This window comes from Ornithodoros turicata, chromosome 4 (genome assembly GCF_037126465.1).
Source record: "Ornithodoros turicata isolate Travis chromosome 4, ASM3712646v1, whole genome shotgun sequence".
Lineage (NCBI taxonomy): Eukaryota > Metazoa > Arthropoda > Arachnida > Ixodida > Argasidae > Ornithodoros > Ornithodoros turicata.
Genome location: NC_088204.1, coordinates 78,460,732 through 78,488,537, shown reverse-complemented (window position 1 = coordinate 78,488,537; position 27,806 = coordinate 78,460,732). Strand labels below are relative to the sequence as shown.

Here is a 27,806-nt window from a genome sequence, read left to right as displayed (position 1 = left end):
TTTGTGAAAGCGTTTGAAAGGTAAATATTGCGTAGAAGTGAAAGAAGTTCATATACTGAATCGAAAAAGGTAAGAATTATAAAATTCTGTGGACCAGAAGTTTTTTTATAGGCATTTCAACAACCCCATCTGATTCACTTTTAACACAGGAGAAACACGGGAATGCTAAGCCTAACGGATTCGAAACTTGCAAGAGAATTGGGCTAAATCGCCTCACTTTAGTGAGGTTGGGTTAAGTTAGGTTGTACAGATTGGGGGGGGGTCTGGGGGGGGCGCCGCCCCCCCCAGGCACGCAGGAGGCGGTGCGGGCGTCGAGACTGTGCCTCGGGTTAGGTCAGAAGGTCCTCACCCAAGATGGCGGAGCGCCATTAAAAAACGGGCGATAAAATTTAATTTTTATACGTTTCACGCAATATACGAGGGTCATTCCTGTTTAATTTCGTTCCTAATTTGCTCCTGCTTCAGGTAAAAACATATCATTTACCTAGTTATCTTCTTTCTTTACAAAAACGCAGTGGGCCCGGTAACGAACTACATCCAAAATTTGGGAAGTGACTTCAACGGAAGCTGTTGCTGTCCCGTTTTCAAGTCCAGGAGCCGCTTCGCGGACCCCGTGCTTAACCTGCCTCGACCCACAGTTTGAGAACAACTGTGACATGACCTCTACGACACCGTTACGAGATCTCAGCATAGCACAATGTACTCTACTGTAGCACCAGCACCATATTCATCGCCAGCACCGGTAGCACCAGCATGACGCTGGTGCTACAGGGCTCCCACCGCAGTGCTGCGCGCAACCGATGGCGGTGCTGGTGATGAAGATGACGCTGGTGCTACACTACTACACAAATACTAATCTCTTATTGAATGAATTCTGATAATAATAATAATAATAATTGGGGGTTTACGTCACGAGACAACTGAGATCATGAGCGACGCCACAGCGGTCGGTCTGTGGATTGCTTTTGCCCACCTGAGGGTTCTTTAACGTGCGATGAAAGCTCATCACACGGCACCCCGTATTTAACGTCCCTCGCGGAAGACTGCGTGTCTAAGCAACTTGTACCCTGCCACCAAGTTGCTGGCGTCCTCGGCCGGGTTCGAACCCGCGATCTCGGGATCAGAAGGCGAACACGCTACCGACTGAGCCACCGAGGCCGGTGAATGAATTCTGAGAGGCGCCTGTCTGAGGTTATGCCTCCCGTTCCGGCAGACCTTCTAGGCGGATCCGCCTGAAGCCGGCCCAAAAGGCGCATTAACCACCTCTTCCTACTGTTCACTCGCCACCTACCCATGTTTGTGCAGAGCTGATAGCCACAGTTTATTAGCGGTCATCACGTGATCACGCTGCGTAAGAAAACGATTGCGTGGCACAGTGAAGTTGGCCCAAGCATACTATCCCCTGTCTCTCTGTCTCACTTATTGCTGCTACCCCAGTGTGCACAGCGCTGATGGCAACACTTGTACCGCGGTGCTAAATAAAAGGGCGCAAGCTTGCGTCAGCTCATTATTACTACCTCTAACTGGAGCTTACAGGAGGGTGATGAAAACTTGCCCCGGAGAAGTGCCCGATAAGATAATCTTAAATTGATAAAGAGGCAATTAGATTCTTCGAAAATGCTTAAGCACTGGATGGGGTGAATGGATTTTTGTGTTCGTGTTTGCGGCCCGGCCTACTACGCCCCTCGTTTATCTTTTACAATGCTTGGCACGACGTCGCTGATGCAATTCAATCCACAAGTGAGTGGCTACAGTTTACGTTGTGCCTCTGCAAACTGCAGAAAGGTAAGCCGGTTTTATAGGGTGAGCTATAAGCCAGTCTGAGACAGTACCCGAAATCGTGTGGAAATGGGAGACACGCTGATATTAACAAAATGCTTCGTAAACAGAAAAGTGAATGTGTGATAAAAGTGAGGTTTTCGAGTCCATTCATTCCAAGTCTGCTCATCTTTGGGGAACCGGGTCACCGTGAACGGGGTGAATCGCAGTGCAGGGTAAAAGCCAGTCCTTGTTGAAAATATACAGTACTCGAATAAAGGTTTCTAGGGGGTAACTTACGTAACTTCGATCTTAGAGGCAACTTATACTGATGCGTTTTCATATGAAAGTGATCTAATAAAGGGTATCTTTTGACATGGCAGTGGAGCACAGCATACGCGGCCTCGAGCCAAAGGAAGGGACCGCACAGTGTATAACAACAACAACTTTATTTCGACTCGGTTGGGGAGTCGGTCGGGGTACAGCCTAGTAACTATGTACACAACAGTATACGATATAGTAGTTTGTGAGTAAGATCGCACGCTTTCCTCCTTGCGACTGACCCAACAAGTGTCCCTTCACAGCTTTACCTGTGAGAACTTGAACTGCAACGTAAAAAATAAGTAAAAAATAAAAGACTGCTGGGTTGGATCCCATAATGGGTTCTGCTTCGCATATAATCTACACACTCAAACACGTTCTGAAGTAACCCAAACGCCAAGTACCAGGGTGAGTTGAGAACTAGGAGAAGATAAAGGAGAGGTCAGCCACTGGCTAAATTAGTAGAGTGAAGCAATGTCATGTGACAGTCTGCCAACGACAGCGGTCACTCCTGCAACTGCGCCATCCAGATGGGACAAGCCATAGCCTCCAGAGTGTATAGGAGGCTATGGACAAGCACTCGCCCAGGACTGGACCAGTATGGGAGCGTGTACTTTTATGCGAGTCTGGTGTTTATTCAAGTTTACGTATTTAAAAAAAAGTGTGTGCTAGCACCGCGAAGCAACTGTGGCTATGAGCGGTGTATAGATACGAACAGATGGAGAGAGGGCAACAGGAAGGAGTGGGGGAAGGGGAGTTAATACGCGTCCTGGGCCGACTTCAGGGGGAACTGTGCCGACACTCGTCTGGAAAGTCTTCGGAAAACCCAGGGAAAACCTCAGACAGCACAGCCCGTGGTAGAATTCGACTTCACCACTTCACCACCACTTCCCAGTCTTCAGCACGGCCTTGGCCATCACCAACGTGCGGGACGCCTTTAACCCGTTCGGCCCTGCCGCTGATTTAACACGACCAGAGCAAACAGTTTGCCAGAACCTCCCCCATGTTTGAAGTCTCCTATTTTGAAGTCCGACATCCCCGACATAACCCCAGAGGATGCTGAAACGCAGTAATGCTCCATGGGTAGGCACCAATGTTTTTCGCGACAAGTCTCGGTTTGTGCTGTGGGCCAAAAACCTCACGGTCTTGAGATTCGCTGTCCCCAACATATAGACCAAATGGGAATGTCAGAAGCACCCCCACCCCCAACCCCAGTAATTCCCCTTGTATCTTTTTATCCTATCTCAGACCGGGTGAAGCAATGAACGTCTATAGTTATCCTGTATTGCCAGTCTTTGAGATAACCGGGGCTTTCCCCAAGTTTCACTGAAGTGAAGGAGATATGATTGTTGGAATGGTTTTTACGGGCTCATGAATAGAAACTAGTCTCGAGGCAATTGGTGGCAACACTTTGGGAGTAAGGTTCGGTACATCATTGCATCCAAGCTCGTGGTGGCCCATATTTCACGCGCCAATGCACGGAGGCTGACGAAGGAATGTCAGCGACCACGCGTCCCTCCTGGCATTGTGCTACAAGACAACCACGGTCACGAACGCCTCGGCCTATACGCTCGGCCGGCGTTCAACGTGCGCTGTAGCCTCGACCATAGCCTCCTTCTGTATACAAGCCCTACATATGCCTGCCCAATGAGGCAAAATCGGCCGTTCACGCTACAGTACGGTGGTGCCTGTTCCCTATGCTCGACAAAACGACTACTACAGTTAGGGCAGCGACAACCTTTCCCCAAAAGAGTACACTCCTAAAACACATGGTGTTGGTGGTGATGGTGAAAGGGCTTGCCGTTGTCGGCCTCACGTATGTGGGCAACGTCACGACTGACGCCCTGGGGAAATGTGCGCCCTGGGCCGACTTCTAAGGGAACTGTGCCGACATATGTCTGAAAGCGTCTGAGGAAAACCCTAAACAGAACTTCACCGCATACTACGCTCTTAGCCAACCATCATCACGAATGACATATTGTTCTGCCCCCAGCTATGTTAGGCGTACGCCCGGCGTTTTCCACATTCCTGTGCGATGGATGGCATTCACCATGCCATGTGGTGATGTTCTGAGCGTGGACGACTACGGCAAACAGCTCCACAAGCACCACCGTCTGTTTGAATAGTGTACGTCGCCCTGCAGATCCATTGACGTCGAGAAGCTTAGGAGTCGCCCCCTGGTGTTCACTGAACGAACCGTGTCGTGGGGTGATCCCGAGCAGTATACGCACATTATATTGTGTATCAAGGCATTCCACGTGTAAGAGGATGTCCAGCGTTGACATTTCCTGGTAATGCATGACGGAAACGACATGTGTGTCCTAAGTAAGTCGCATTTTCATTCCAATATGTGAGTTTTTACTGTAACAGAAACGAAACCGAAACGAGGATCCCCACGAAAACGCGGCACAGTGACGCCGTTAGTGAGGTTCTCGCGGCCATATTGGCTCTGCGGAGATACGAGATCTAGATAGAGACGGAGGTACTCACTGTGCGGGCCTCAGCCAACGCTCGATATGCCAGTGACGCGGGTGACATCATATGCTAAGTCTCGATTTGATAGCTTCATTTATCCTATCGTTTTCGTAGATTCCTTCCAGTGTACTAAAACTCGCTATTACTGAACAAGCTCGTGAACCAAAAAATTTTGAATTAACCGGTTTGAACCGGTATAGTTACCTTCCGTGGTGGTGACGGTGAAAGGGCTCGCAGTTGTCGGCCACGGAGGTGGTCAACGTCACGACCTGACGCCGTGGGGAATGTACGTCCTGGGCTGTCTTCTATGGGAACTGTGCCGACGTATGTCTGAAAGCGTCTCAGGAAAACAAAGGTGAAAAAAAAACAAGCACAGCTCTGGCACCGGGATTCGAGCAAGGGCACCTCCCAGCCTCGACGTGACATGGCCAGCACGCTAGGCCCTGGTCACCACTGAGCCACGCGAGTCGGCCACAGAGCTGAACCCGAACCAAACCAATAACATTTTCGGTTCGACCCTCTGCAGTGGTTTAAGGACGTAAGCACGCTGCGCCAGTTACCGTTGATACGTCTCTTATCAGTGTCACATATCGAAGCAACAGGCTCCATCAGTCATGTAGCGTACTGCGTCACTGTGCGTCGCAGTGGATTAGACTATGGAGTGGCTGAGTGGCATCATTTTATTGCACGTTAACACCGCGTGCCAACTGTGCCATTGAGCACAGACTGATTAGTCCGCAGACGTCCTGTGCCCGGGAATTGCGCACAGACCTATCTGAACCTGCCACTACGCATGAACTCTTCAGCATGAACTTTGTGCTACCTACCAGCGAATGTATGCTGCATGCACTAGGTCACACCTTCGCAGTCCGTAAAGCACCTTCGCATCACTTCGTCCATTGCCTCAGATGACAGTTACGGTATAGTTACAGAATTAGAGCCACGCACAGTACCTCAGTCCTCGGCTTCGAGGGGATAACCACGAATATTTTAATAGATTATTCTCTTTCATACGACTATTCCGTGTTCGAGAGAGTGTTACGTGACTTCCGTATGTAATCGTAATGCCTCAGTGACTGGTGCATCCAATCGAGCTCCGTCGGCAGATGATATCGCATCATGGTGGTAATCAGCATGATGGGTCTCGGCCTCTCCAGGGGATTGCCCTGGAATAGAGAGGACACATGTTGCGAATGCGGTACACTAAGGGGGGGGGGGGGGGGGGTTCAATGCACAGTGCGTACCGGTAGAAACATATCGCGGACTGTTGGCGGAATGTACGTCGGCCCGGTAAAAGTCTCTTGAGTCTTTACGCACTGGACTAGGCCTTGTACGAGGATGACGTCTTGTACGGCGTCGTCCAGGGAGAAGTCAATGGCGTAATACAAGTTCGGCATAATCCCGCTTTCCAAGAACCGCTTCAGCTTGTCATGTGACCATTCCTGTCAATCATAGACCGAGTGGAAATTCATTCAAAGACAACAAAGAAGACACAGGTGGAAACACTCAAAATATAGATTCTTTACCTGGTAGCACTTTTGGTTCAGCAGAACAGCGAGACCTATCCGAATGGCGATGCTGAACCACATACGATAGACAAGGCTCGGTGGCTCCGGGTGTTGCTCGACCAGCGTTGTCATAACGTTCATCGGTATGCAACACATCTGCGGGAAACGATATGTTTGCAAACACAAGCTTTACATACTTCGTGCAAGGTGTACATGAGTCTTCCCGGCCAAAAGGCGGTTCGCTCCACGTGTGCGCTGGAGGGCGTGATCGTCCCACCACTGACGTAGCCGGGATCGGAAGCTCTCGAAGAACAAGCTCAATACACTTCGTGAAGGCGTAACATAAGAACGCAAAAACAAATGAATGCATGTCGCCTACTACGCAATGTCATGTAGTACGCCAACAACTTTCTTTGATGATAATGATGATTGGGGAGTTTCATCACCAGGGTACACCGCCAACATTCCATGCAATGTCCATAAAAGCACAATGCAAAAAAAAACATGGAGGGGGGGGGGGCTTTCAGGAGTCAGGTTGAGCGCTACTGTGATGGGGACATACCTCGACATCGGTCTCGCAGTAAGCGTCCGAAACGCAATGCTTGCCGGTGAGGAATCCCAGCAGCCCAAGAGTCTCCGGTGCCACTAAGTAGTCCTGGAAGGGACCCTCGCTGAAGTAGTAGTGCGTAGAGTCCGAGTTCTTCAGGTGGCCGGAGCGATTCCACGGTTCCTCATTTATGCCGCTCACCTGGAGATATTGGATATATACGATAAACGCGGCCTGCTGTATTGTGTTCTGCGTGGTGTGCTGTAGCAACGCCACCTTAGATAGAGAAGGCCTGCGTATTGCCTCCTCTCCCCTTCGCTACGCGGACAAGTCAGAATTCGTCTGCTACTGCGATTCGCCCTTCTGCGAATTCAAGAACCCGCAAATGATTGCAGCTAACTTGAAACCTGTCAGATGAATGAGTCTGAATCTGTATAGACAAAGAGCGCAATACGCTTTCCAGAAAAATCAGTATTGAGAAAGGTATGGGACCGTTGCCATTTAGTACGCGCGGGGACGTTCACTACTCGCAGACGACGGTGGTTAGTCTCCGTGGTTACGACCGCTGAAAGCACATTCGCGATTGGCTCCCGCCGTTGAAAACACGATCCTGATTGGGTCTTAGTTACGTCACGTCGACGCGTAATCAGGCTTTCTCTATCTAGGTGGTGTGTTGGCTGTAGATGGCGATTGCCGCTGCGATGGAACGCTTATATGGACTCCAGTTAACTGTCCAGATTGTACTTTTCTGTACATGATACCGTACCCGAACGATCCCTGAGCAGATGATGTGAACAGACTGGTGCATCTGGTCACGTTCAACCAAGGCCTTTCCTTCTTCGAAGAACTGGTAGAAGGACTAGAACAAAAATATCACGGTCAATACTTTGCTGCCGCCAGGAGTTCGACAGCTGTGCTACCCTCAAGAGGCTGGGGACTACGTCTCTTGTGAGCCATGGTACACTCAGCATGGTGCAGAGGGGGGCATTTCCGACAATGATGTTGGTGGGCATACCGTCAGCTTTCTGGATCATCCACGTCAAGTTCTGAAAGAGCAGTACAAATACCGCAGGTGACGTGCCGCTACAAAGACAGATGGGAAGGTCCCGAGCTCTGTTCCCCGACGAGGACGAGGCAATCCAGAACAGAGCAGCGGACTGTCTTGGATGACGTCAATGGTAGTAGGCGTTCTATGCTGGCAACGGCTGTTTCTCAGATGCTTGCGTCAGTGGTAGACATGACAGTGACATGACATGCATACATGACATGAACAGTAACAATATGGCATAGTGATGCCAAAGTAACTGCAAGACATCGTAACAGAATAACCGTACCGCAGCTAAGGTTCTTCGCAACCAACAGGGTATGTAGACGGATTACGTACGCCATATAGAAGGCTGTACTGCTTGTCGTCCAGAAGACCGCCTTCGTGTAGCTCCTTGAGGCCATCGAGGGCCTTGTTGAGGATCCTTCGTGCCGCTTGGCGCGTTTTCGTCGATACCTCGATGTTCGGGTATCGTTGTTGAATGTCAACAACATTCTTTAAGGTCTAGAGGGAATGTAGAACAGTGGTCACGCATAAGTCACGCAGTAAAAAGCTAGGGCGAGCCGAAATCAAGCGGTGTACCTGCAACTTATTGTAGCCGCTGTTCTCTCGGATCATGAGCGCAAGCAGCGGCGTTGGAACAAAGCGGAAGACTTTAGCCATGGCTTCATCTTCGGCGGTGATGTACGCCCAGCTCAGATCGTACGCGTAGAAAAGCTTCCTGTTCAACACGCCGTCCAACAAGTCCAGGACCCAGAGAAACATCACCTGATACGGCACCATGAAGGGCTCTTACGTCACAGTTACTGTATTCACAACATTCAGTAGCTTACTAGTGCTCAACGAGACGCTAAAGACCACAGTTTTACTTTTCAACTTGCTTTGACTGTATCTTACTTCGGCAGTTTCTTTTGGCTTGTCGACCCCACCCACGTCAGTAACAATAGTTACGCGGGGTTGAAGCGAGTGGCATCGTTATTTGCCGTGGTCGACTGCGTCTTTAACAACTGTATCGTACAACAATATTACAACCTATACCAAACCACCATACAGAACGCCCATTCAACAAATGCTGCACAGGCTGATTAATGTGCGTCTGATTAAGGAGCATATCATATGCATGCTTCCACGAGACGCATTGAAGACTGATATCGCTTAGATGCGGTCACGAGATCAAAGCACAACGTGACAACGTACCACTCGTTTCTGCAGGGTCTTGATGGTCCGACAAGCGATGAGTGTTATGAAGCTGATCTGAAGAAACAGCGCGTATGCCCGACTGGGTTTCGTCGTTTGAATGGTGACGAGGCTGATGAGCACGAATTCTATCACCACCAGCAGGAAGAGGGTGACGTCCACTTGCTTCCAAGCGTCCTTGCCCACTCGTAATGTGCCACTGTACGTGTAGACCTGCGCGGTGAGCGAAGAGAAGTCTGCACGAGTCGTCAAGGTATAGACGTGTAGGAAATCCACAGTGCTAACATGCAACGGTAGCCTACCAGAGACATGGCCGTGTGGACCGTGTGACCATGCTGAAGACAAGGAGGTGGCAGGGTTGAACCATTTAGGTCGCCTTGTTACCACTTACAGATGCAGACCCCGACGTCTGCCCGGGTCGCCATGGTAACCCCCGCCACCCCCTACTCCAGCTCTGTAGACTGCTCATAGTCACAGCTCCGAAGCGATGCAGTACAAAAGTGAGGCAAGAGTGCGACTATGAAGTATGCACTACTGCTCAGATGGTTGCAGTAATAATCACAGGGACCAGCTGGAAGCGCGTCAGATGTCAGCGGTGCGACTGAGCTAACTGTCGTGGTCAGCGCAGGAGAATACGTTAAACTGTTGTACGGGAAAAGCAACGTACTGAATCCTCAACCTTCGAATGATAGCAAAATGCCTCAAGACAACGCATCGATCTCTGCATCGATGTCTGGACCACAAGCATGTGCTTAGTTGTTTGTTTGCTGTGTACTCAACGCGCATTTGTGCGGTACTACTACACAAGCCTCATTGTTCATACGTTTGTTCAAGTAGGCTGATGCCTGCAAGCAGATTGCGTACCGTCAGGACCATTTCTAGAGAGTAGATGAGCACGTAGATGCCCTGTATGGTAACGATGAGCGACATGGTGTAGCCTCGTCCAGAGCGGCTCTGATCCAGATAAATTGCCATCCCTGCCAAGAGCAGAGAGAATCCGAGGGCCACGAAGCCTACCAGGACGTGGTACCAGCCTTCTTTCACCATGGCACAGAGAAGATGCATCGGTTCCGGGATCTCTTCCTCGTCGTCCTCAAAGTGGGACCGAGATATGCAACGGCGCTTCTCAATCGCCTCAAAGCCAGCGAACTTTTGCACCAGCAATTTCTGCAAGGCGATGGCAGAAGCATGACACTCACCGCTCATTACCGATGCATGCGATTGCGATAATGCGTTCCATGTTGCAGGGTAAGATGAGCGTGACATTGGCCTAATAGACGATTTCAGGAAACCCCAGCGCTCCTTGAGCACGCATCGCAGCCTTGGAGATTGTCACAAGGAAGGGAGAACAGACCTCCACTTTCCTTTTCGCCGATCTTGACACCTCGTGGAGCATCGGTCGAAAGGGGAGAAACCGAACAGTTTGGAGGCCTCCTCCTTTCCGATGATAACCAAGTTTCCATACTTGAAAGCTGCTCTCAACTCTGTGGGATTTTCTGAAGTCGTCTGCCAGTACTGCTGGCAACGTTGTGCCAGCTTACGGGGCATTTTTCGCACAGGTAGGTCTAGCCTTCTTTTACTGAACATTTCATTATTGTCCTTCGAATGTTTACTCAGTTCTGCCTGCACGGCTTACAGGTGTTATTTTCAGACAAAAATTGTCAAATGGCAATGCGTATTTCACGGTAAATTTTGGCGTGCCACTTACCAGCTTATAAATCCATTCTGGTAAGGTTATGTAGGGCTGCATCATTTGGTAGTTGAGATATCTGCAAAGAAATGCTAAAATCAGAGGCCGAATTGGCATATAAACATCGTGGATGGGATATCGAAGGTGGCAAATTTACGTTTCTTTCTCCATTGGATACTGTAGCGCTGCCAGGATTGTGGTCTTGGTCTTTTTGTGAATCATGCCACTTTCGTACTGCTTGTTGTAGCACACCTAAAAGAAAATTAGGGCATTGATTCCCACTTGTCACTGACGCATTGGATTGGATTGGATTGAGCTGCACGGGCTCAAGGATTGGTGATGCTTGCGAGTCGCGTAGGGGGATCAAGACACTGGAGTGTACTTACAAAGAAGACCAACCTTTTAGCTATCCTCCGCTTCAACTACTTCTGCAACTGTTTTGTTCTATTAATAGTTTGATTAATAAGTACCTTTTGCAGCCTCAAAATGCTGGAGCTGGCCTTTCGAGCTGCTGCGTTACGGTAAACTCTTGCTGGGACGTACGTGTCCGTGTGTTCCTGGAATAATCACGCAACATCCATTGTAAGCCCGGAACATTATCGACATTGCTGTTTCCCTTTCCGTGGAAAGTAGCCTATGCGCAGTAAAATCATGTGACAGTTCTTGTCCATTCCGTAGACCTGAGGCCAGAGGCAGGATCCATGATCTGCCTTTAAAAAAGGGGGAGGGGCGGGGTGTCCTGCCTTGGACAGCATCACTGCCTGAGGTCAATTGAAACTACATGTAACGACAGAAATTGAGTGACGTCAGGACATCCGGACCCTTCCCACTCCTTTGATCCGCCTGGCACCCCGCTACCTTGGGCGGACCGGACGCCTCTTTCCACCTTGACATGACTACTATGGATAATGGGAAGGATATAGTACAGTGACTTTATGACTGACGACATCTTTGATATCGTCTGTGCATTACGCCATACGATAATCTGCGCCATCGTCTGCGGACGTTGCCTAGCGGACGACACCGGAATACGTCACGCTACGAAGGAGACATCTGCGAACTGCTCTGCCAACGCCACATTCTCGCAGCTCATTCATTTTAAATGCCCCGGCGCAGGATCGGCCTCAATCTACAAGTCGTGAGCAAGAAGTGTCCAAGTGTATAAGTGAGCAACGTAAAAGTGAACAGCCGTACATAAACATGCTCTTCCTCTTCGGCACCGGCGTAAGGATTCTCGATGTAGGTGTGGATCTGAATCCACTTCCAATCAGCCCCGGAGAACTTCTTGTCCCTACGCTGAAAGTTGATGGAGGAACGAGCAGTGTTCCGGAGGGCAAGAATCACCATGTTCATGTTGGCCTTCTCCACGTCTGACAACGTCGTCAGGCCTGCAATGTACACGACTTCAATAACTACGACCACAGGGGTGGCATCCAATGTATTGCTCCGCAGACGAAAGCCTGCTGGGCGAACGCATACGCGAAGGATACGATGTACTTAACCTAAGGAGAAATGTGCTTCAATGTTGCGGAAGAAGCACCGCATAGTTTACGCTGGCAAAATACGTTCATCTCTTGGCGTTATCACGACGGAAATATGTCGGTAAGCGTCAAAACGACATGCAAACAAAGTCACATGACCTCAAAATGATGTTTTCTATTACGTGCGACCAGGACAAGATGGCAGTTTTGCCAAAGGCACCCGCTTGAGGGTAGTTACAATAATGGCGGGTTTGTGTCACTCCTGTGACTGCGACGCTGCTTGAATCTCCCCCCAGATGTCGTGCCTGTCCCCGCGTGTGTCTCGCCTTTGCCGCACAACGTAGGCATGAGTAGAGGTGGGCATTACGCTTTCCTTACCAAGCATGGACATGAGCTTCGGTAGCGTCGTTGTATTGAGGAGCTGCACCAGGAATAATGTACCCAGTCTCACGAACTCTTCCTGCGTAGGGCATTCAATAAGTGCATTCAAGTGGATTCTACCTATAGACTACTGCTGAAGGTGATATTCAACTCAATACCTTGAGCGCAAAAACGAGATCGAGGTTTGGAAATGTCTTAGATAAGCGAAGACCAATCATAAGGGCGCCTTTGAAGTTGGCCCAAGCAACGATGAGACATTGTTGCCAGGTCAAATCATACCCCACCGTCGCAAGGGCCGGGTACAGCACGATGGTTGTGATAAACCTGCAAAACAATTGACCCACGTGGCGTCTCGGCGTTACTTGACTACCTGATTGATTGATTACCTAACACCGATTTTAGCGACGTAAGCATTGATGGGGCTCATCATGTCTTTCGATGAGAGGTAAGGTCTCGTGTCCCGACCGATCTTGTACGATGTTATAAAGACGATGATCACGTTGAATCCAAAGCGCAGCAGCATCCAGAACCTGCATCGAGAAAAGACCCACTGTAGGTGAGGTTGCACGGCGCCGTTAAAGTCGTTGCGTACGCCACTAAATATACGCACTTTCGAAGCACGACTGGGTTCAAGATGGTCGACGCCGAAGAAGCGTTGGTCGTCAGCGCCAAAGAGATTATGGTGGTGACTCCGGCCCCATAAAGAAAGGTCTCGGAAAAGGCCCACGTTCCAAACACGGTAACGAGAGACACGACAAAACAAATCGGCAGGTCTTGAGACAGAGTGATGAGAAGGAACGCCAGCAAGTGGCCCACGAGCTTGCCCAGGATTGGACCCACAGTCAGGGTGCACAGTAGGTTCATACAGAACTCTGAAAACGTGTCATAAGATATATGGCTTAGTAGCTCTGCTCAGTGAAGAGCGGCGAGAAATAAAGACAAGGACGACGATCACACGGACTGGCCGCAAAGCCTGTATATAGTTGTCGTCCTCGCCATTTCTGCCGCCACGCTTCACTGAGCATGTACCTTACGGCTCAGTAGGACTTAGCACCGATGTCTACCGGTGTCTCTAGCACTTCGCTGTAAGTGACCAGAAAGTATGAGGTTATAATTGCGAGCTTGACCAGCGTTTTTCTTTTGTTTTCAAGTGTCTTTTTTTTCCCTTCCAGAATATTGAATAAACCTATGGTCGTACGCCTAAGCGATCCTGGATTCGGCCCTCCACTCGAGCTGTTCCTCGAGTCCGCTTTTGTAATTCAAACACTGACCACGACTCAAAACGTCTCCGGGCAGTGAAAGTAATTCGCGCTTTCCTCGGGTACTACACTGTATAGCGCTGGTGTGTCCCTGAAGCCCGGTGGCTCCTCTAGTTGAGTTGATGCATCTTTCCTCCACTTATCGGAGTCGACCTAGGGTTTCGAGTCGGTGACCTTTAGTGTACGGCCTTTACTCCCTGAGATCCAAAGACGTTACAACACGCCAACCATGGGCGTGGCCATTTTCAGAACTACACTCTTAAAAATGAACTTCACCGCATAGCACGCTGCTAGCCAACCATGATCTCGAATGATATCGTTATCTGCCCTGATTTGTTGAAAACGGGGAGCGTACGCCTTTTCTGTGACACTTATGCTGTTCATAATTGTCACAAAAAAGGCGTACGCCCCCCGTTTTCAACAAATCAGGGCAGATAACGATATCATTAGAGATGATGGTTGGCTAGCAGCGTGCTATGCGGTGAAGTTCATTTTTAAGAGTGTATGTGTATGACGTTGTCTGTCTTCTGTAATGACGTCTTACCAGTACCTACCCGTAATGCGTGGCGTTCGTCTGGCACGCTATCTTCTACATGCCTATATACGGTCAACCGCGCGCGTACAGACATACCGTATGGGGTTAGGGCGTTCCTCAGGTACATCAGGTGAAAAGCACTCCACACAACCGTCACGCCAATCAGTGGTTCGCCCATTATGATTGTTTCTAGAATGTGAGACCTCGCTGAAACAGAATAGCGCAGGAGTTACTACTTTCCGATCGGCGTCTTGTAAGCCCGAGGCGGCGTCTTGTAAGCCTGTACCTGAGGAAAGTATGTTGACGTCTGAGGAGAACATAGGCTCTGGGCTGCAAGTCACCAAACTGATGAGGAACAGCTCTCGGCTCGTACGGTTTTTCTTCTCTTGGTCCTGTGTTCCAAACATGTACAACACGTAGAGCATCGTGCTGAAGCCTGAAACAGAGCACGTATGTATCCCAAAACGTCCCGTACCCTAGTTTTGTACGCGCCGTTTGACTACAAAGACCATGACGGAATTTACATTCTGTTTGTGACTTTCACGACAGATAAGGACATAACGCGCAACACAAGTTCTCTGTCGAGTCAGGTAATTGAATAAGAGCTACAACGCGAATAACTTTTGAAAGGAGTTCATACGTACTTGGAAGATAGTCTCGCCGGTTACACTAAACATCTTTTTTAAATTTCGTGTTCAGTAGTATTGCTCGTGTTAAGCGCTTCTAGATTATCCGAATTTTGTTCGGAAAGGCTTCAAGTGAAAGTTTCGCAAGTATAGACCTTTTTAGTTTAGAAAAGCAAGCGCCACCTGTGGCACGCAAGGGCTCATGGGAACCTAGAGCGCCTTAAAGCATTATGAGACGGCCAGAGGCGGAGGTAGAAGAAGAACAACAACATTCCTGGTGTGCGCAGCAGCAGCAGCGTCGGCCAGGGTAAACCATAACTGAAGCAGACGACAGAGCAATGTCCCTCAAAGTTCCCATGCTGCTTTGCGCCGCGCGCTTGGTGGAGCGCGCATCTTTTTAAAATCGTCTATTGTAACCCTCGAAATAGTCGATCGACACATCCGTCGTAGACAATTCTGAAACGTTATGAACAAGCATCTATTGTTTACCTAGCTGAAAAGCCGAATGTTTGTCGTATGCGTGTGAGTTCTGACGATCAGACCATAGACGCACCAGCGGTCTATGGACCTTACCAAGGATCTTTCACAAGGGACGTCAGGCAGTGCTTGCCGAGAACATAACTTTTCGGCTGGCAAAGCATTGAGGCATTAACATTAATGATAACATTAATTACTTACCGAGTCCCGCAACGCCCATGAGGGAACACTGATAGAAGCACTGCCAGAAGAGGTGGTAACGCAGACTAAACGCAGCAGTGAACACCATAGTGGGCATGTACAGAAACAGCAGTTCTTGCACGTGGTTGTCCGTGACCGGAAGGAGGGTCTCCTTGACGTCATACTTGCTGACTAGGAATCCCGCCCCAAACCCTAAAGCCACCACCACAGCCACGATGGGAATGTTGACAACGCTCTTCATAGCGCGGCATAATCCTGCACACGGAGTTCCGGAATTTCACTCCTTCAACAACGACTACAAGGAATCTCCTCATTCCCACAAGGGAGTAACATTACTCCCTCACTCCATACCGGAAAGTAATATTACTCTCCAGCAGGGAGTTAAAGCGTGACCCTTCCTTTTCGAGACTCCTTTTTGAGAGTAATTGTACTCTCCAAAAGGGGAGTGATATATGGGGCAAGAAAAGAGGAGTTAAAGTACACCCTCTTTTTCAAGAGTGTGGACGCCTGTGCAACACTGAACGTGGACGCCTGGAACTGACACTCTGAGACCTCTCGCGCTACCAAAGTTCTCGTTTTGTTTATTTGTTTCTTTGTTTGCGTGTGCGTGTGTTTACTTTCTTACTTTCATGTTAGCGCCGCGTAGCAACTGTGGCTAGCGTGTGCGTGTGTGTGTGTGTGTGTGTGTTTGCGCGTGAGTGCATGTGTGTGTGCGCGTGTGCTTATACCCGTCAGACTCATACCCTCACATCATTTGTGCCCTACCGGTAATCAGCCTGTTTATTCCTGGTTAATCCTTACAAAATACTGTACTGGAGATTACATTAGGGTTCCCGCATGGCCAGTAATGTCTTACAGGAGCTATGTGGCTTTGCAAATGATATAACTCAGAAGTTCATCGTTATGTGAGCTTGGAAAAGAGCTACGCCCGCGTGCGCGCTTCTTTCCTTTCAAAATCCATATCTTGCTGACCAATCACCACTGGTGACTCCGTGTGCAGCACCCCTAGGCACGTCGTACATACCAATAAGAGCTATTGGTCATGAAATGGTCCGCATAATAAACTATGTAATGGTTACACGCTTGGACGGTGCGAGCGCTACGAACGTCACTAGACTAGAGATGCAAAATTTCCGGAAATTTGGAATCGCTAAAAAAAACGATTTCTTTCGGGGAGGGGGGGGTTCCGAAAAATTGGAAAAAATGGAAACAAACGCGGTTACTGCTGAGATGAAGTATTGCCGGCCAAGCCACAGCATACAATGAGCTAGAAGCTTTAGTAGTGTTCACCCTCTAGGCATAAATGCAGAGCAGAGCATCCCATGAGACTGCTGTCTACTCAGAGATAGGTAATTGGAACAACCCGTCCACTCCGACCAGAACTCAGACATTATGTGAACGCGATGGCGATCGCTTAGATCAGCCAGACGGAGCTCTAAGTTGGTGGTTATTGGCGGTTAGAGGCACCTAAGACACTTGTTGGCAGGTTGGAACGCATTGAACGCACGAAAATTTACATTTTTGAATTTTGTCGCCTGGAAATTTTGGGCGGATTTTCCGGAGACGAAGGAAGAAAAAAAACTGAATTTTTTTTTTCGGGGCTCGCATCTCTACACTAGACACACAAAAAATTTACTTTCGATCAACTCACCTGCCACGAGCGTGACGCAGAGGACCATCAAGACGCTCATTTCTTTCTCGAATAGGCTGTAAGTAGAAGGCGGTTGCGAACAGAGTGGCAGTGGATGTCAGAGAAGCCTTTCATGCAATGGCATCGCGTAAGGCCTAGAGTTCAATAAGCCGTTCCTCGTCTCTAAACTGAGTTTATTATCTCGCTAGGATCATTCGCGACCCTAACACTTGTAAGGTATAGTTAAGTTGAGAGGCTCAAGTGGAGAGGCTTTTGTCGCCCTTCGCAAAGTGGCCCTGAATAGCGTGCTTCGCCATCACGTTTGAAAAAAAAGAAAAAGCGGCTGCGGGGAGGAGTTATAATCTTATTGGGAAATGTACAATTTGGTGCATCATAAATAAAGCAACTACACGCTCGTTATCTACCACCGTTTCGATTGCGTGTCGCATCGCGTTTTTCTCAAGAGAACTGCAAGCAGCTAAGAGGAAACAAAGCAGGAAAGATCATGACTGTACTAATAGTATAACGGGTGCCACCCCTATAAAGGCCTACCGGTGTCGGCATTCAGTTAATGCAGATGGAACATTGGGAGATGCTATAGCAGTGTGACTGCTGTTTTTCTTCTTTTTCCTTTTTTTGTTGAAGAATAAAGGGTCAGGAAATGGCGAGTTAACCGAAAATATTTTGAAGTCAACTACACAAATGACATACCCCGCAAACTATGCGAACGTCTGCTAAAAGCAAGATGCACACAAGATGTACGAATCCCGTATTCAAAAATCCTAATCCTAATCGTAGCAACCGATCCTAATCCAAAATCCGAACCCAACATCCGATCCGAAATCCTAACAACCAGAAATGGCGATGCTGCTGAAACGTTGCTCTACAGAAGGCGTTGTGACGCACGGCACTCAAGGAGCACCTACACTCTTAGAAATGAACTTCACCGCATAGCACGCTCCTATCCAACCATCATCTCGAAAGGTATAGTTATCTGCCCTGATTTGTTGGAACCAGGAGGCGTACGCCTTTTTTGTGACAATTATGAACAGCATAAGTGTCACAAAAAAGGCATACGCCTCCCGTTTCCAACAAATCAGGGCAGATAACTATATCATTCGAGATAATGGTTGGCTAGGAGCGTGCTATGCGGTGAAGCTCATTTTTAAGAGTGTATTTCACAGAGCCATTCAGGGAGCGTTTGGTCATTCTCTGATCTTTTGCCGCCTGATGGGTGGAGCCTATTTTGACGTCAGAGTCGTCGTTGCGCCGCCCAAAAAGCATGAATCCAAGCAGAATCCGCTTATAAGCCATCTGGTGCGCGCCATTTCGATGCTGTCCGCTAGCTGGTCGACAGCTTTGTTGTCGCAGTGAATGTAATCTACAGAAATGCTTATTGAGCCACAGCCACCTGTGATAAGGGGGGTTTTGTTGCCAAACAGAGTTCAAGGAGATAGGACTTTCGAAGGACGGTGTACGCACGTGCCTTCCTTCCTTGCATCGTAAACAACGATCAGCGTCAATACGGAGAGGGAGGTCGTTTAGCCGTGACGTCGCATGACGCGCTTCAACTTAGGCTCCTCCTAATGTCCAGGCTCTCCCTATGAACGGCTCTGCTTTTTCACATACGCGTCGTGTCGTAGTGGCTCTGCAGCGAACCACGCTCGGTGCCCGCCAAAACAAAAACCACGTGACTATAACACGAAGGCCCAAAACCAGTCCGGAGTGGGACCGACGAGATCGCGCCGTTCGGGTGGTCTTCCCAATGGTCCCCACTTTTGTCGTTCTCATACTGCGCCATCTAGTGAAGACTGAGATTACCCTCTGCGGCGCCTCAAGGTCATGCGCATAGACGGTTGTGAAAAAAAAGGTCCATATAGCGGCTTCAGTGTTGTGCATCTGGAGAGCAACGTCTATACTTTTATTATAGGGTAACACCCTGTACTTCCTTCCAGTACGATGTCACTCAATAAGTTGACCTCTCGGATATACCATTGTGATATAGTTTGATATACCATTCTGACTTCTGCATGTTTGAAGTAATAGAGCGTAAAGTCAGAAACGTTTTTCGGCTAATAAACTGAAATTAGCAATATTTGCGACTTTTTAAAATTATTAGTACGAAAATAGTATACTGTTGAAGCTGTTAAACCTGAGCGCCGTTCGCCATCTGCGATCAAGAACCGAGTGTAGAGTGTTCAGTATGAGCGAAACGGTGTTATGTGCTATGTTTACTCAGGAGGCAACAGCACTTCGGCAGCATAGTCTGACGCCCTCTCCGCCCGGAGTTCTGGACGTACCCGGAGGTGGGAGCACGTCCCACCCACGACCCCCCAAATCTGTGTAACCCAACTTCACCTAAACTAACTAATGTACACTAAGTTAACTTAACCTAGCTGACCTAACAGACTAACCTAATGTCATAGTGAGATCGCCTAACCCAATGTACGCTTGTCAATTAATAAACAAAATTAATAATTGTCGCCTCTCGCGGGTTTACACCTATCCTTCTCAGCGCCCTCTGAAGCAGTTTCATTGCTATAGGGATTAGGCAAACCTAAATCTAAACCTAAACCTAAACCTAAACCTATAGTACAGTCCAAAAATATTTGTCATCGCTCTAAAAACGACAAGCAGTGCTCATTGTGACGGTCCCCCTCCGCAGTGAAAGATTCGTACGCGAATTTCAATGGAGAGCAGAGCAAGAACTTACTTGAGGTCATTCTCTCTTTCTCTCTCTCGGTCAATAAGGGCCTTCATAGTTCAACGGCAGTTCTGGGAACCCTGAAATAGACTGCTGCAATCGATTCTCATCGAATGTCTTGAGCGAAACGTACTTCTGCTTCTTCTTCTTCCGCGCACTATCTTCTTCTTCTTCTTCCACCACTAGGAACAGTGGCCACCAGCCACACAGGGCGATGCACTATCAATGTTGCGTGCCTTCTTCGACTTCTTTGTCCTCTTCTTGCAGTAAAGACACATGGCCATACTGAAAGTGAAACTATTGTGTGAAGGACTGTTGCCATTACTTCTGTGGCTGCGAGGCTCTGTAATCACTGAAGAAAAAAGGCAAAAGAAAAGCCGCATTTATGATAGGAGCAGATATAGGCAGATAGGAGCAGGTGATTCTGCCGAAGACGCACTGCCCTCTACAAAGACGCTGCGCACCAGCTGGCAGACGACCAGGAAGGTCACTTTCGCTCCTCAGCAGAATCTTACAAGTACCATGGGAACAGGAAAGAGAGGAGATGTCCGGTTCCACCGGAAGAAGGACGCATGACATTGAGGGGTATCCCTGTGACGTCGTTTCCGAATTTCTAGGTAGACGTACCCGCATCGTGTCAAAATGGCCCTAAACTGGCGTGTGCACTGCATTCTCGTTGGTCTTCTCACGCGACGTCACACAAGACGTCAAAGACGCTAAAGTTCTTGTGTCCCACCCAAATGTCGTTTGCCCTGTACGCTTTTCTTTTCTCTCATGTGGCACCGTTTCTCTCTCTTTGGCAAGCACTAAGCCATAGCCTCCTATATACTGTATATACAGTTTATACATATATACAGTATATAGGAGGCTATGACTAAGCCTAATTGTTTTATAGCACCCCCTGCAGACCAGCCCCCGTGGCCTAGTGGCTACGAGGTGGTGGTGGTGGTGGTGAAAGGGCTTGACGTATGTGGGCAACGTCACGACTGACGCCCTGGGAAATGTGCGTCCTGGGCCGACTTCTAGGGGAACTGTGCCGACATATGTCTGAAAGCGTCTGAGGCTACATTAGTGGCTACGATGATTGCATTCCACGCCGAGACTGTGGTGAGGTGGCCCCGATTTCGAATCCGGGCGTCGGCTGTGCTGTCGGGATGCTCGCCCTGGGTTTTCTTCAGACGCTTCAAGACAAATGTCGACACCGTTATGTGAGAAGCCGGCCCAGGACACACGATCCCCCCTGCGATACTCGTGACTTTGTCCGACTGAGCACGACTGAGCCGAACGACTGAGCGTGTCCGACTACGGCAAGCAGTCTCATTACCACAACCAGCAACTTCTGCAGCTGTAATAACGTCGAACGTTGCCGTACTGTTCACGAATGTCTGTAAAAATACCCAGACACAATGCCGTTATGAAGTTATGCCATTATGAATGCCGTGAGGCATTTGGGCTGCGTGAACCGCACACTATGTAAGCATGATTCATCTCGGCCTTGTATTTCATCTACGGGCAGATAACTTATTCACTCTGACACGAACCATGACAACACTAACCGACGTATTGTCACTCAGCCCTGAGCGATCCCTGCACTTCCAGGGACCCTTTCGTACATTTGGCAGAGCGTGCCCAATGCATTGCCAAAGCTGCTGAAAGGGTCCCTCGTAGCACAACACGAAGCACGAAGAGCAACATTCTTCCTCGCGGTCGACGCCTTTACGTCCTAGGCTGCCACATGCGGCGACTCAGCCTAGATGGTTGTACATGACGGAAGGGAACCTTGAGACAACAAATTCTATCTCTGTCGCGCTGCCTACGTCTACTACTTCTCTCTGAGTTCCCTTCTATCATTGCATGTATACCGGAAAGAGGCAATTGTCTATTTATTTCAACAGTAAATTATAGATCCCCCCACAGAGTCTCGGCAACACGAGCCTCTTGTCATACCTCCACGCTACTCGCCACACTCAGTCCCAACCGGGCAAATCGCATTTTCGCACGGGATTCATGAAAACACCGGGCTTGCAAGCGAATGCTTCAGCAAAATCGAACGAGTGACGCAGAGGGCCGTTGACTCTGTACCAGGCTGGACTTCTGGATTGGTCACCAGCGATCCACTCGTAGTATCGGGGGCTTGCATTCTCGCACATGCTAGCGGCATAGTAGACGAAGAATAGACGTCGGGCATCGAGAAACTTTCCATCGGCGTATGCCAGACGCAGTGTCACTTTCATGCGGTCCAGGTAAGTATGGAAGGCTTCGAACGCTGGCGCTACCGCCAAATCGTCCCACAGGTCTTGCCACGGTCTGGGCTGGTTCACGCGTATGGGGTAAACGTAGGGCAGATTGTTCTTACTCCACGACATCCTCGCGTAGTCACGCGCAAGGCAGACGCGTAGGTTGTCGTAGGCTCGGGCGAACCTGCGCGGCTTTCCTCGGTCGTAACTGCGAGTCCAGGAATGCAAGAGATCGAAGAGGGTAGCGTAGATGCGCGGAGCAACGCGTGGAATATGCAGGCTCTTAGTAGCCGCATCTCCGGTTAGACTTAACGAAAAAGACGTTGGAGGAACCTGGATTCTCGTCAGAGGGTAAGGCGCTTGAGGAGAACTCGACAGAAAGCCGCTGCGCCAACCCTTTAGCGGACGGCGTTGGGAAGTCTTCTCAAAGAATGTCATCAAGAACGTTGATACCGAAGGTATCCTTGCTCTAATAGGGTACATGGCAGCTGTAAAGTTTTCGCGAACCGTAGAATTCAGCAGGAAGGTCGGTACGAGAATTTCCCAAGACAAGGCATCCAGCTTCTTAAGCAGATGACCGCGTACGACATTACTAAAAGAGCGCGACTTCAGGAGCCCGTCTCGGAAGACGGAGCGAAGGTGATCCAAGAGTCGTTGAATGAAGTCGTGGCCCCCGATGACGCTTTGTGCCAGGTTGTATGCCACAAGTAGCGGCAGGTTTGGTTCAAAATGGTTCAGTATCCGTACGCAGGTCTTCGACTGTCGGACTGTGCTCTCAAGCTGCGGATACGTCTTGTAAGCTAGCGGTGCGAAAGTTTCCCTCACTCGCTTATCGTCGTTCCACGGAAGTAACATCATGGCAACCTTGAAGACGAGATAGTGAACGACGTCTGTCGCGGGCGGGACACCGTCTTCAACCGCGAGTCTAAACACGTACTCCGGGGCAGCCAAACGTATGCGCGCCGTAAACGGGAACTTCCCGAACGCGGCCCCGAGCAGTGAGGGCCAGTCGAGCCGCTTGATGACCGGGAGGTCCACAGTGCCAAGGACGGGAGTTTCTTCTAAGTACTGGGCCTTGCGACGGCGCTGAAAGAAGGAACATAGTCGTTCTTCGAGAGCTACGATGTCCGTGTAAAAAATCTTGCGAAAATAGGTGAGAACAGGCTCGAAGTAGTCCTTCGCCGCCTCGCGTTCTGCGTTGTTCATTGATGATCTTACGAGAACCAAGGACGGTTCGTAAACGGCGATGTAAGAGACGTTCTCCATCTCTTCAGTTCGTGAGAAATGAAACAGCGTGTCGATATCAAAATAACGGTGGGCTCTACCGAGCCTGACCGACAGGTCCCGGTCTGACCAGCTCCGAGAGCTAATCTCTTTCAGCGGTCCCAGCTGGAGGACGGACAACGCCGTCTGGAACAGTTCCTCAAATAGCCCTTTCTTGGGCTCCAGGCACGTCTGAAAAAATGCGTGCAGGTCAACGTACTTCGTCTGGTCATCTTTAACGGCAGCTGCCAAGAGATCAGAGAACACGCCCTGCGTAACGTCATCGGCTGATATCCTCTCTCGTCCTTTACTGAGCGTGTGAGTGAGCATCCAGTTGTGGCAAACGTAGGAGTAGAAGTCGTCGCATGGATCAACCGATGCGTTTATGAGACGTCGGAGAGAGTTGGACAGGTCCATGCAAGCTGCGGAACCGCAGGGACCCCAGAGGAGTTCGGACTGTTCACGCGGTGAGGTTTTGGGCATCTGCGATGAAGGTTGTACATTATGGGGGATGTTCAGAAAGCCGCTCGAAGGACCGAGCGCCCAGACGAAAGTGGTGATGACGCCAGCCGCGAGGACGAGGGAAGCGAAGAATATGGCCGCTTCCCAACAGATGGTGGACAGCCCCCAAGAACGTTTTCGAACCTGTACGTTGCCCGTGGGTCCCGCTGGGTCTTCAACGGAAGCATCGGGAGAAATCACAGAAGCCTCGGTCGCTTGCGAATACGGGGGATCTAAGACGGAACTGTATTCCTCAGTTTGGAAGAAACTAGCGCCTTCCGTCGTGTTCCCTGTCTGATGCTTCATTTCCTATACAAGCGACCAACGAACAGGCGAGGGCTACGGATGGCTCGGCGAACTCAGAACGCGGGCGTTTCCTCTTCTTCTTCTGCTTCTATGGGGTGTGGCACACAGCCAAGGACTCGGTGACACCCCCTACACCGCGAGTGGAACAGCCCGAAACGTGCTCTCCCACTATAGTTCAGCTGGATCCCGCTACTGTGTCTCTCCGCCCAGGGGCTCCGCCGCTCGAAGCCGCGTTCAAGTTAAGGTTGTGGGAAGCTGTACCTAGTTTGCCGATGCCATTACCTCACAAGCGCGAGAGCTCACGCTTCCTGTGAGCAATCCTCTACGTGAGAATAGAGCGGTGATGCGGTAGAGTCAAGTATCCTTTCCTTTGTAAGTTTGTAACACAAACAAAAACGAAAAACACTGAAGTCAACCTTTTAATGCATACAAGCTTTCGTGCAGTTGTCTGCACTTCTTCAGGTATAAATTACAATTCAACAATTGTCCAGTACAGGATCATTTCGTCCAACGACTGAGGGTTGCTGCCAAAAAATGTTGTGTTCACCATGTGCCTTCAGCTGTAGTTCGTCTAGTTGGTCGACTGCTGCGAGCAGGCTATGACAGGCATTTGATTAATTCGAGGGCAATTGTTCTTTTGTGCACGTTTAACGGGTTCGCTAAGAACCATTAAAAAATAACGTAATTTCTACTTCTACAAATGTTGTTGTTCCTTACTACGATTTTATTGCACGAGATTTCGGTCTGATTGATTGATTGATTTGCGATTGAATGTTTCGGCCTCAAGACTGTATTCTCGAATGATTTCAAGTTAATCACTCCTTTTAGCTCCCTTCCTAGCGGTTGCATGGTATAACATAGGAATCCCTTTCTATCCTGCTGCCATTCTGCTGTACACCTCATATCCCCTGAGCGTGGCTTTTGGTATGTGCGCAAAACTGGTCGACGCTTTTAAGCTAACCTCTCAGTGAGCACCAACTCAATATTGAAAAGTCCCCTATTTCCAGTGAACTTGTCGCTTCTCAACTCTTGGAGACAGATGTAAGGGAAGGGACAAGTGGAAAAGGCTCCTTTTAGAAACCACGAAGATAGCCAGACGCGGCCAATTGCGTCTGCAAACCCTCACATGTACCCCTTTCCCCCCTTCGGAATTTTTGGGGCATTGAGTGGTGGTTGGTTGGTCCTTACAGTCCTATTCGAGAATTTTGTCGTGTCATTCTTGCTCCGTGCCTCTTGGTCATTGTTTCGTTATTCACTGGGAAGCAACAAGAATTCCTACCGTTATCAGTTGTGAGTGCTCCAATAACAATGACTTAGATACGGGGACAAGTGGTACCAGTTTCATTCAGTTTTCTTGTCCCACTGTGCCGACTGATAGCGAGTAAAGGAATGTCTAATCATTCTTGCTACTTCCTTAAGCAGCACAATGTAACGAAAGCGCCAGTTCGTAGGGTTGGACGGGTAGATCAAGGTTGTTTTCTTCGTGGTCATCTTTGCGAGAAAAAAAACGAACAGCCAGGCATCCCCATCTACTTGAACTTTGGGTGTTACTACTGCTTGAGTAGTATACTACTGAGCGCTACGCTTAACGAACCATTGCTGTCCAACGACCTTTAGTCGACCCTACAAGTCTTCCAGTAAAGTAATATGACCCTCAAACAGATTATCCACAACGAATATCAACCCATCCCTGTCGCAAAGTGGTGCGGTTGGCGGCAGCCTTTGACATGGGGTGCGCCACTAGGGCTGACATTGCACAGTGTAATCTGCGAACGCCTTCTCTGACAATACCAAAAATAAGTTTACACATAAAAATGTGCGATCATTTGTTACACCGTGTGGGCCTTCCTGAACTGCTTCCCACTCCTGAACCCAAACTTGTTTCCGAAAGAAAGATGAAAGTCACTGAAAAGGTTAGCCAGCTGTAGGGATCGAACCCGCATCTTCTGGATTTCCGGTCCAGGGCTCTACCAATTGAGCTCGCCTCTCCAGCGACTTTCGGGGTGCGTCATCTGAAGGGACGACAAACCAGCCACTCACTCTCACTCACCCTCCTTTCACTCTTACATTTTTTGCTCACTCATACACACATTCATACGACGGAAATCGACGCAAGCGGCACCTGTTGAACAAGAGAGAGAAATTTCCGAAACTTCTGCCTGTTCTTTGCGCCTCAGAGCGCAGTAAAGCTGGACGTACATTTGTACATATTTTAAGCATTCTATCTGAAATAACTCTCTCGGCATTTAGTATCTTACCGGTTACTTTTTCCAGGGAGTATTTTGTACTCTGTCTAGAATACTTTTTTTTTCCTGTGTTTTCTACTCAGCGCTTTAATGATTACTCAATCGTCTTGGCACTCCTGCCAGGTTCTCGCAGTCCTTCCCAGTTTTTGTTTGTTTATTTTTATTTTGTACTCTGTCTAAAATACTTTTTTTTTCCTGTATTTTCTACTCAGCGCTTCAATAATTACTCAATCGTCTTGGCACTGCTGCCAGGTTCTCGCAGTCCTTCCCAGTTTTTGTTTGTTTCCCGCTGTGGTAAACTTTTTGTCCATTTTGTCCTTGAGGCGTATAGGGACACCGGTCGGTTGGGTTGATTTGGGTAAGGGGCCGCCAACATTGTGTCAGGTCACACCATGGAGCCCACCGAGCAGCCGCATTTGCTTGCTTGGCGACATCTCGACACCGTATTTTGAACGGATTTCCCAGACGATGAAACAACATTTTAGTGCAGGTCGAACTGTGCTTAACGAAGAACAACAACGAAGGAGGAACCAAAGAAGAAGATTGTGCCGGTTGTTGAATGTATCTTAAATATGTTTGAAGTGTTTGGTGCTCTACTTCAAATACTTTTGTTTTTCCCGTATTTTAAGCTGTGTTTTAATCAGCTCTCGGTATTTGTTATCGTATTTTAAATACTTTCGTGCGGTATTTTTTTTATATGTCTGGCTGGACATCCTACTCTTTACAAGGAGGTTGATGATCGTGATGACGATAGGAAAAAAATATGGAGGTGTGAGCCCGCTCGCCGTGGGACAAGCTACTCCAGATCTAGTGGAGAAAAAAAAGGGGGCGGGGAGGGGGGGGCGAAACGTCTAAAAATACTAGAGCTCAGCTATGCTGAACAAAGGCGGTCGTATCACAACTGATACAGTCAATTATTTGTACATTGCGAGGTGCTCTCTCGAAACATAAAGGCACACATTTTTTCCCAGAACTTCGCTGTGACACACACACACGTTGATGGACTCTGTCTTTTCCAAAATCGGACAGTATTGTTTTATCTGACACCCCATTGTCCAAGTTCTTATCGCGTCTACTATGCGCGGGCCGCCAGAAGAACTACGGAGAAAAATTATCTCGAGATTATTTCACTGATTGTGCATTGTGCTGAGCTCGGAAACGCACACTGACCCACCTTACTACAGGCTCCGCACTATGACGATTCTGTAACCGCTTCGTGACCGTGATGACAAGAACTAAGTACAAAATCCTTACAATAGTTCCGTTAAAAAGGAGGACATCTTTGCTGTTGATCTGCGTCTCCCTCCTTTTGCAGGGTTCTTCCACGAATGGTGGTGAGTGCAACGTCTTCTTTCTGTCTCGCTGGGCGGTGCCTTTTATGTGTACCTCTGTTGCACACCGCCAAAGTGACTGTGCTT

General features: G+C 49.0%; 3 protein-coding genes across 4 annotated transcripts in view; 1 reads left to right on the top strand and 2 right to left on the bottom strand.

The window, feature by feature from the left end:
• Nucleotides 1–5,515: 5,515 nt before the first annotated feature.
• Nucleotides 5,516–27,806, bottom strand: part of LOC135392011 (sperm-specific sodium:proton exchanger-like) — a 102,026-nt gene continuing 79,735 nt past the window's right edge. The window contains exons 2-25 of the mRNA XM_064622623.1: nucleotides 19,969–20,120; nucleotides 19,845–19,915; nucleotides 17,153–17,208; nucleotides 15,502–15,756; nucleotides 14,484–14,633; nucleotides 14,294–14,404; nucleotides 13,014–13,275; nucleotides 12,790–12,933; nucleotides 12,562–12,727; nucleotides 12,401–12,482; nucleotides 11,736–11,929; nucleotides 11,012–11,098; nucleotides 10,699–10,793; nucleotides 10,560–10,620; nucleotides 9,716–10,018; nucleotides 8,852–9,064; nucleotides 8,237–8,422; nucleotides 7,994–8,158; nucleotides 7,530–7,655; nucleotides 7,376–7,468; nucleotides 6,625–6,810; nucleotides 6,081–6,218; nucleotides 5,799–5,996; nucleotides 5,516–5,720 (exon numbers count right to left, since the gene is read on the bottom strand). Coding sequence (XP_064478693.1) covers nucleotides 5,571–5,720; nucleotides 5,799–5,996; nucleotides 6,081–6,218; nucleotides 6,625–6,810; nucleotides 7,376–7,468; nucleotides 7,530–7,655; nucleotides 7,994–8,158; nucleotides 8,237–8,422; nucleotides 8,852–9,064; nucleotides 9,716–10,018; nucleotides 10,560–10,620; nucleotides 10,699–10,793; nucleotides 11,012–11,098; nucleotides 11,736–11,929; nucleotides 12,401–12,482; nucleotides 12,562–12,727; nucleotides 12,790–12,933; nucleotides 13,014–13,275; nucleotides 14,294–14,404; nucleotides 14,484–14,633; nucleotides 15,502–15,756; nucleotides 17,153–17,208; nucleotides 19,845–19,891 — 3,468 coding nt within the window. The 5' untranslated portion in view covers nucleotides 19,892–19,915; nucleotides 19,969–20,120 and the 3' untranslated portion in view covers nucleotides 5,516–5,570. The remainder of the gene's footprint in view (nucleotides 5,721–5,798; nucleotides 5,997–6,080; nucleotides 6,219–6,624; nucleotides 6,811–7,375; nucleotides 7,469–7,529; nucleotides 7,656–7,993; nucleotides 8,159–8,236; nucleotides 8,423–8,851; nucleotides 9,065–9,715; nucleotides 10,019–10,559; nucleotides 10,621–10,698; nucleotides 10,794–11,011; nucleotides 11,099–11,735; nucleotides 11,930–12,400; nucleotides 12,483–12,561; nucleotides 12,728–12,789; nucleotides 12,934–13,013; nucleotides 13,276–14,293; nucleotides 14,405–14,483; nucleotides 14,634–15,501; nucleotides 15,757–17,152; nucleotides 17,209–19,844; nucleotides 19,916–19,968; nucleotides 20,121–27,806) is intronic.
• Nucleotides 21,803–24,142, bottom strand: LOC135392582 (kell blood group glycoprotein homolog). The gene has a single exon (XM_064623288.1). It carries the CDS (start codon nucleotides 24,140–24,142, stop codon nucleotides 21,803–21,805), a length of 2,340 nt encoding a protein of 779 aa, XP_064479358.1.
• The window catches only part of LOC135392010 (MAM and LDL-receptor class A domain-containing protein 1-like), a 103,447-nt gene continuing 103,169 nt past the window's right edge, over nucleotides 27,529–27,806 (top strand). For both annotated transcript variants that reach the window (XM_064622621.1, XM_064622620.1), the window contains exon 1: nucleotides 27,529–27,722. In XM_064622621.1, coding sequence (XP_064478691.1) covers nucleotides 27,614–27,722 — 109 coding nt within the window. In that variant the 5' untranslated portion in view covers nucleotides 27,529–27,613. The remainder of the gene's footprint in view (nucleotides 27,723–27,806) is intronic.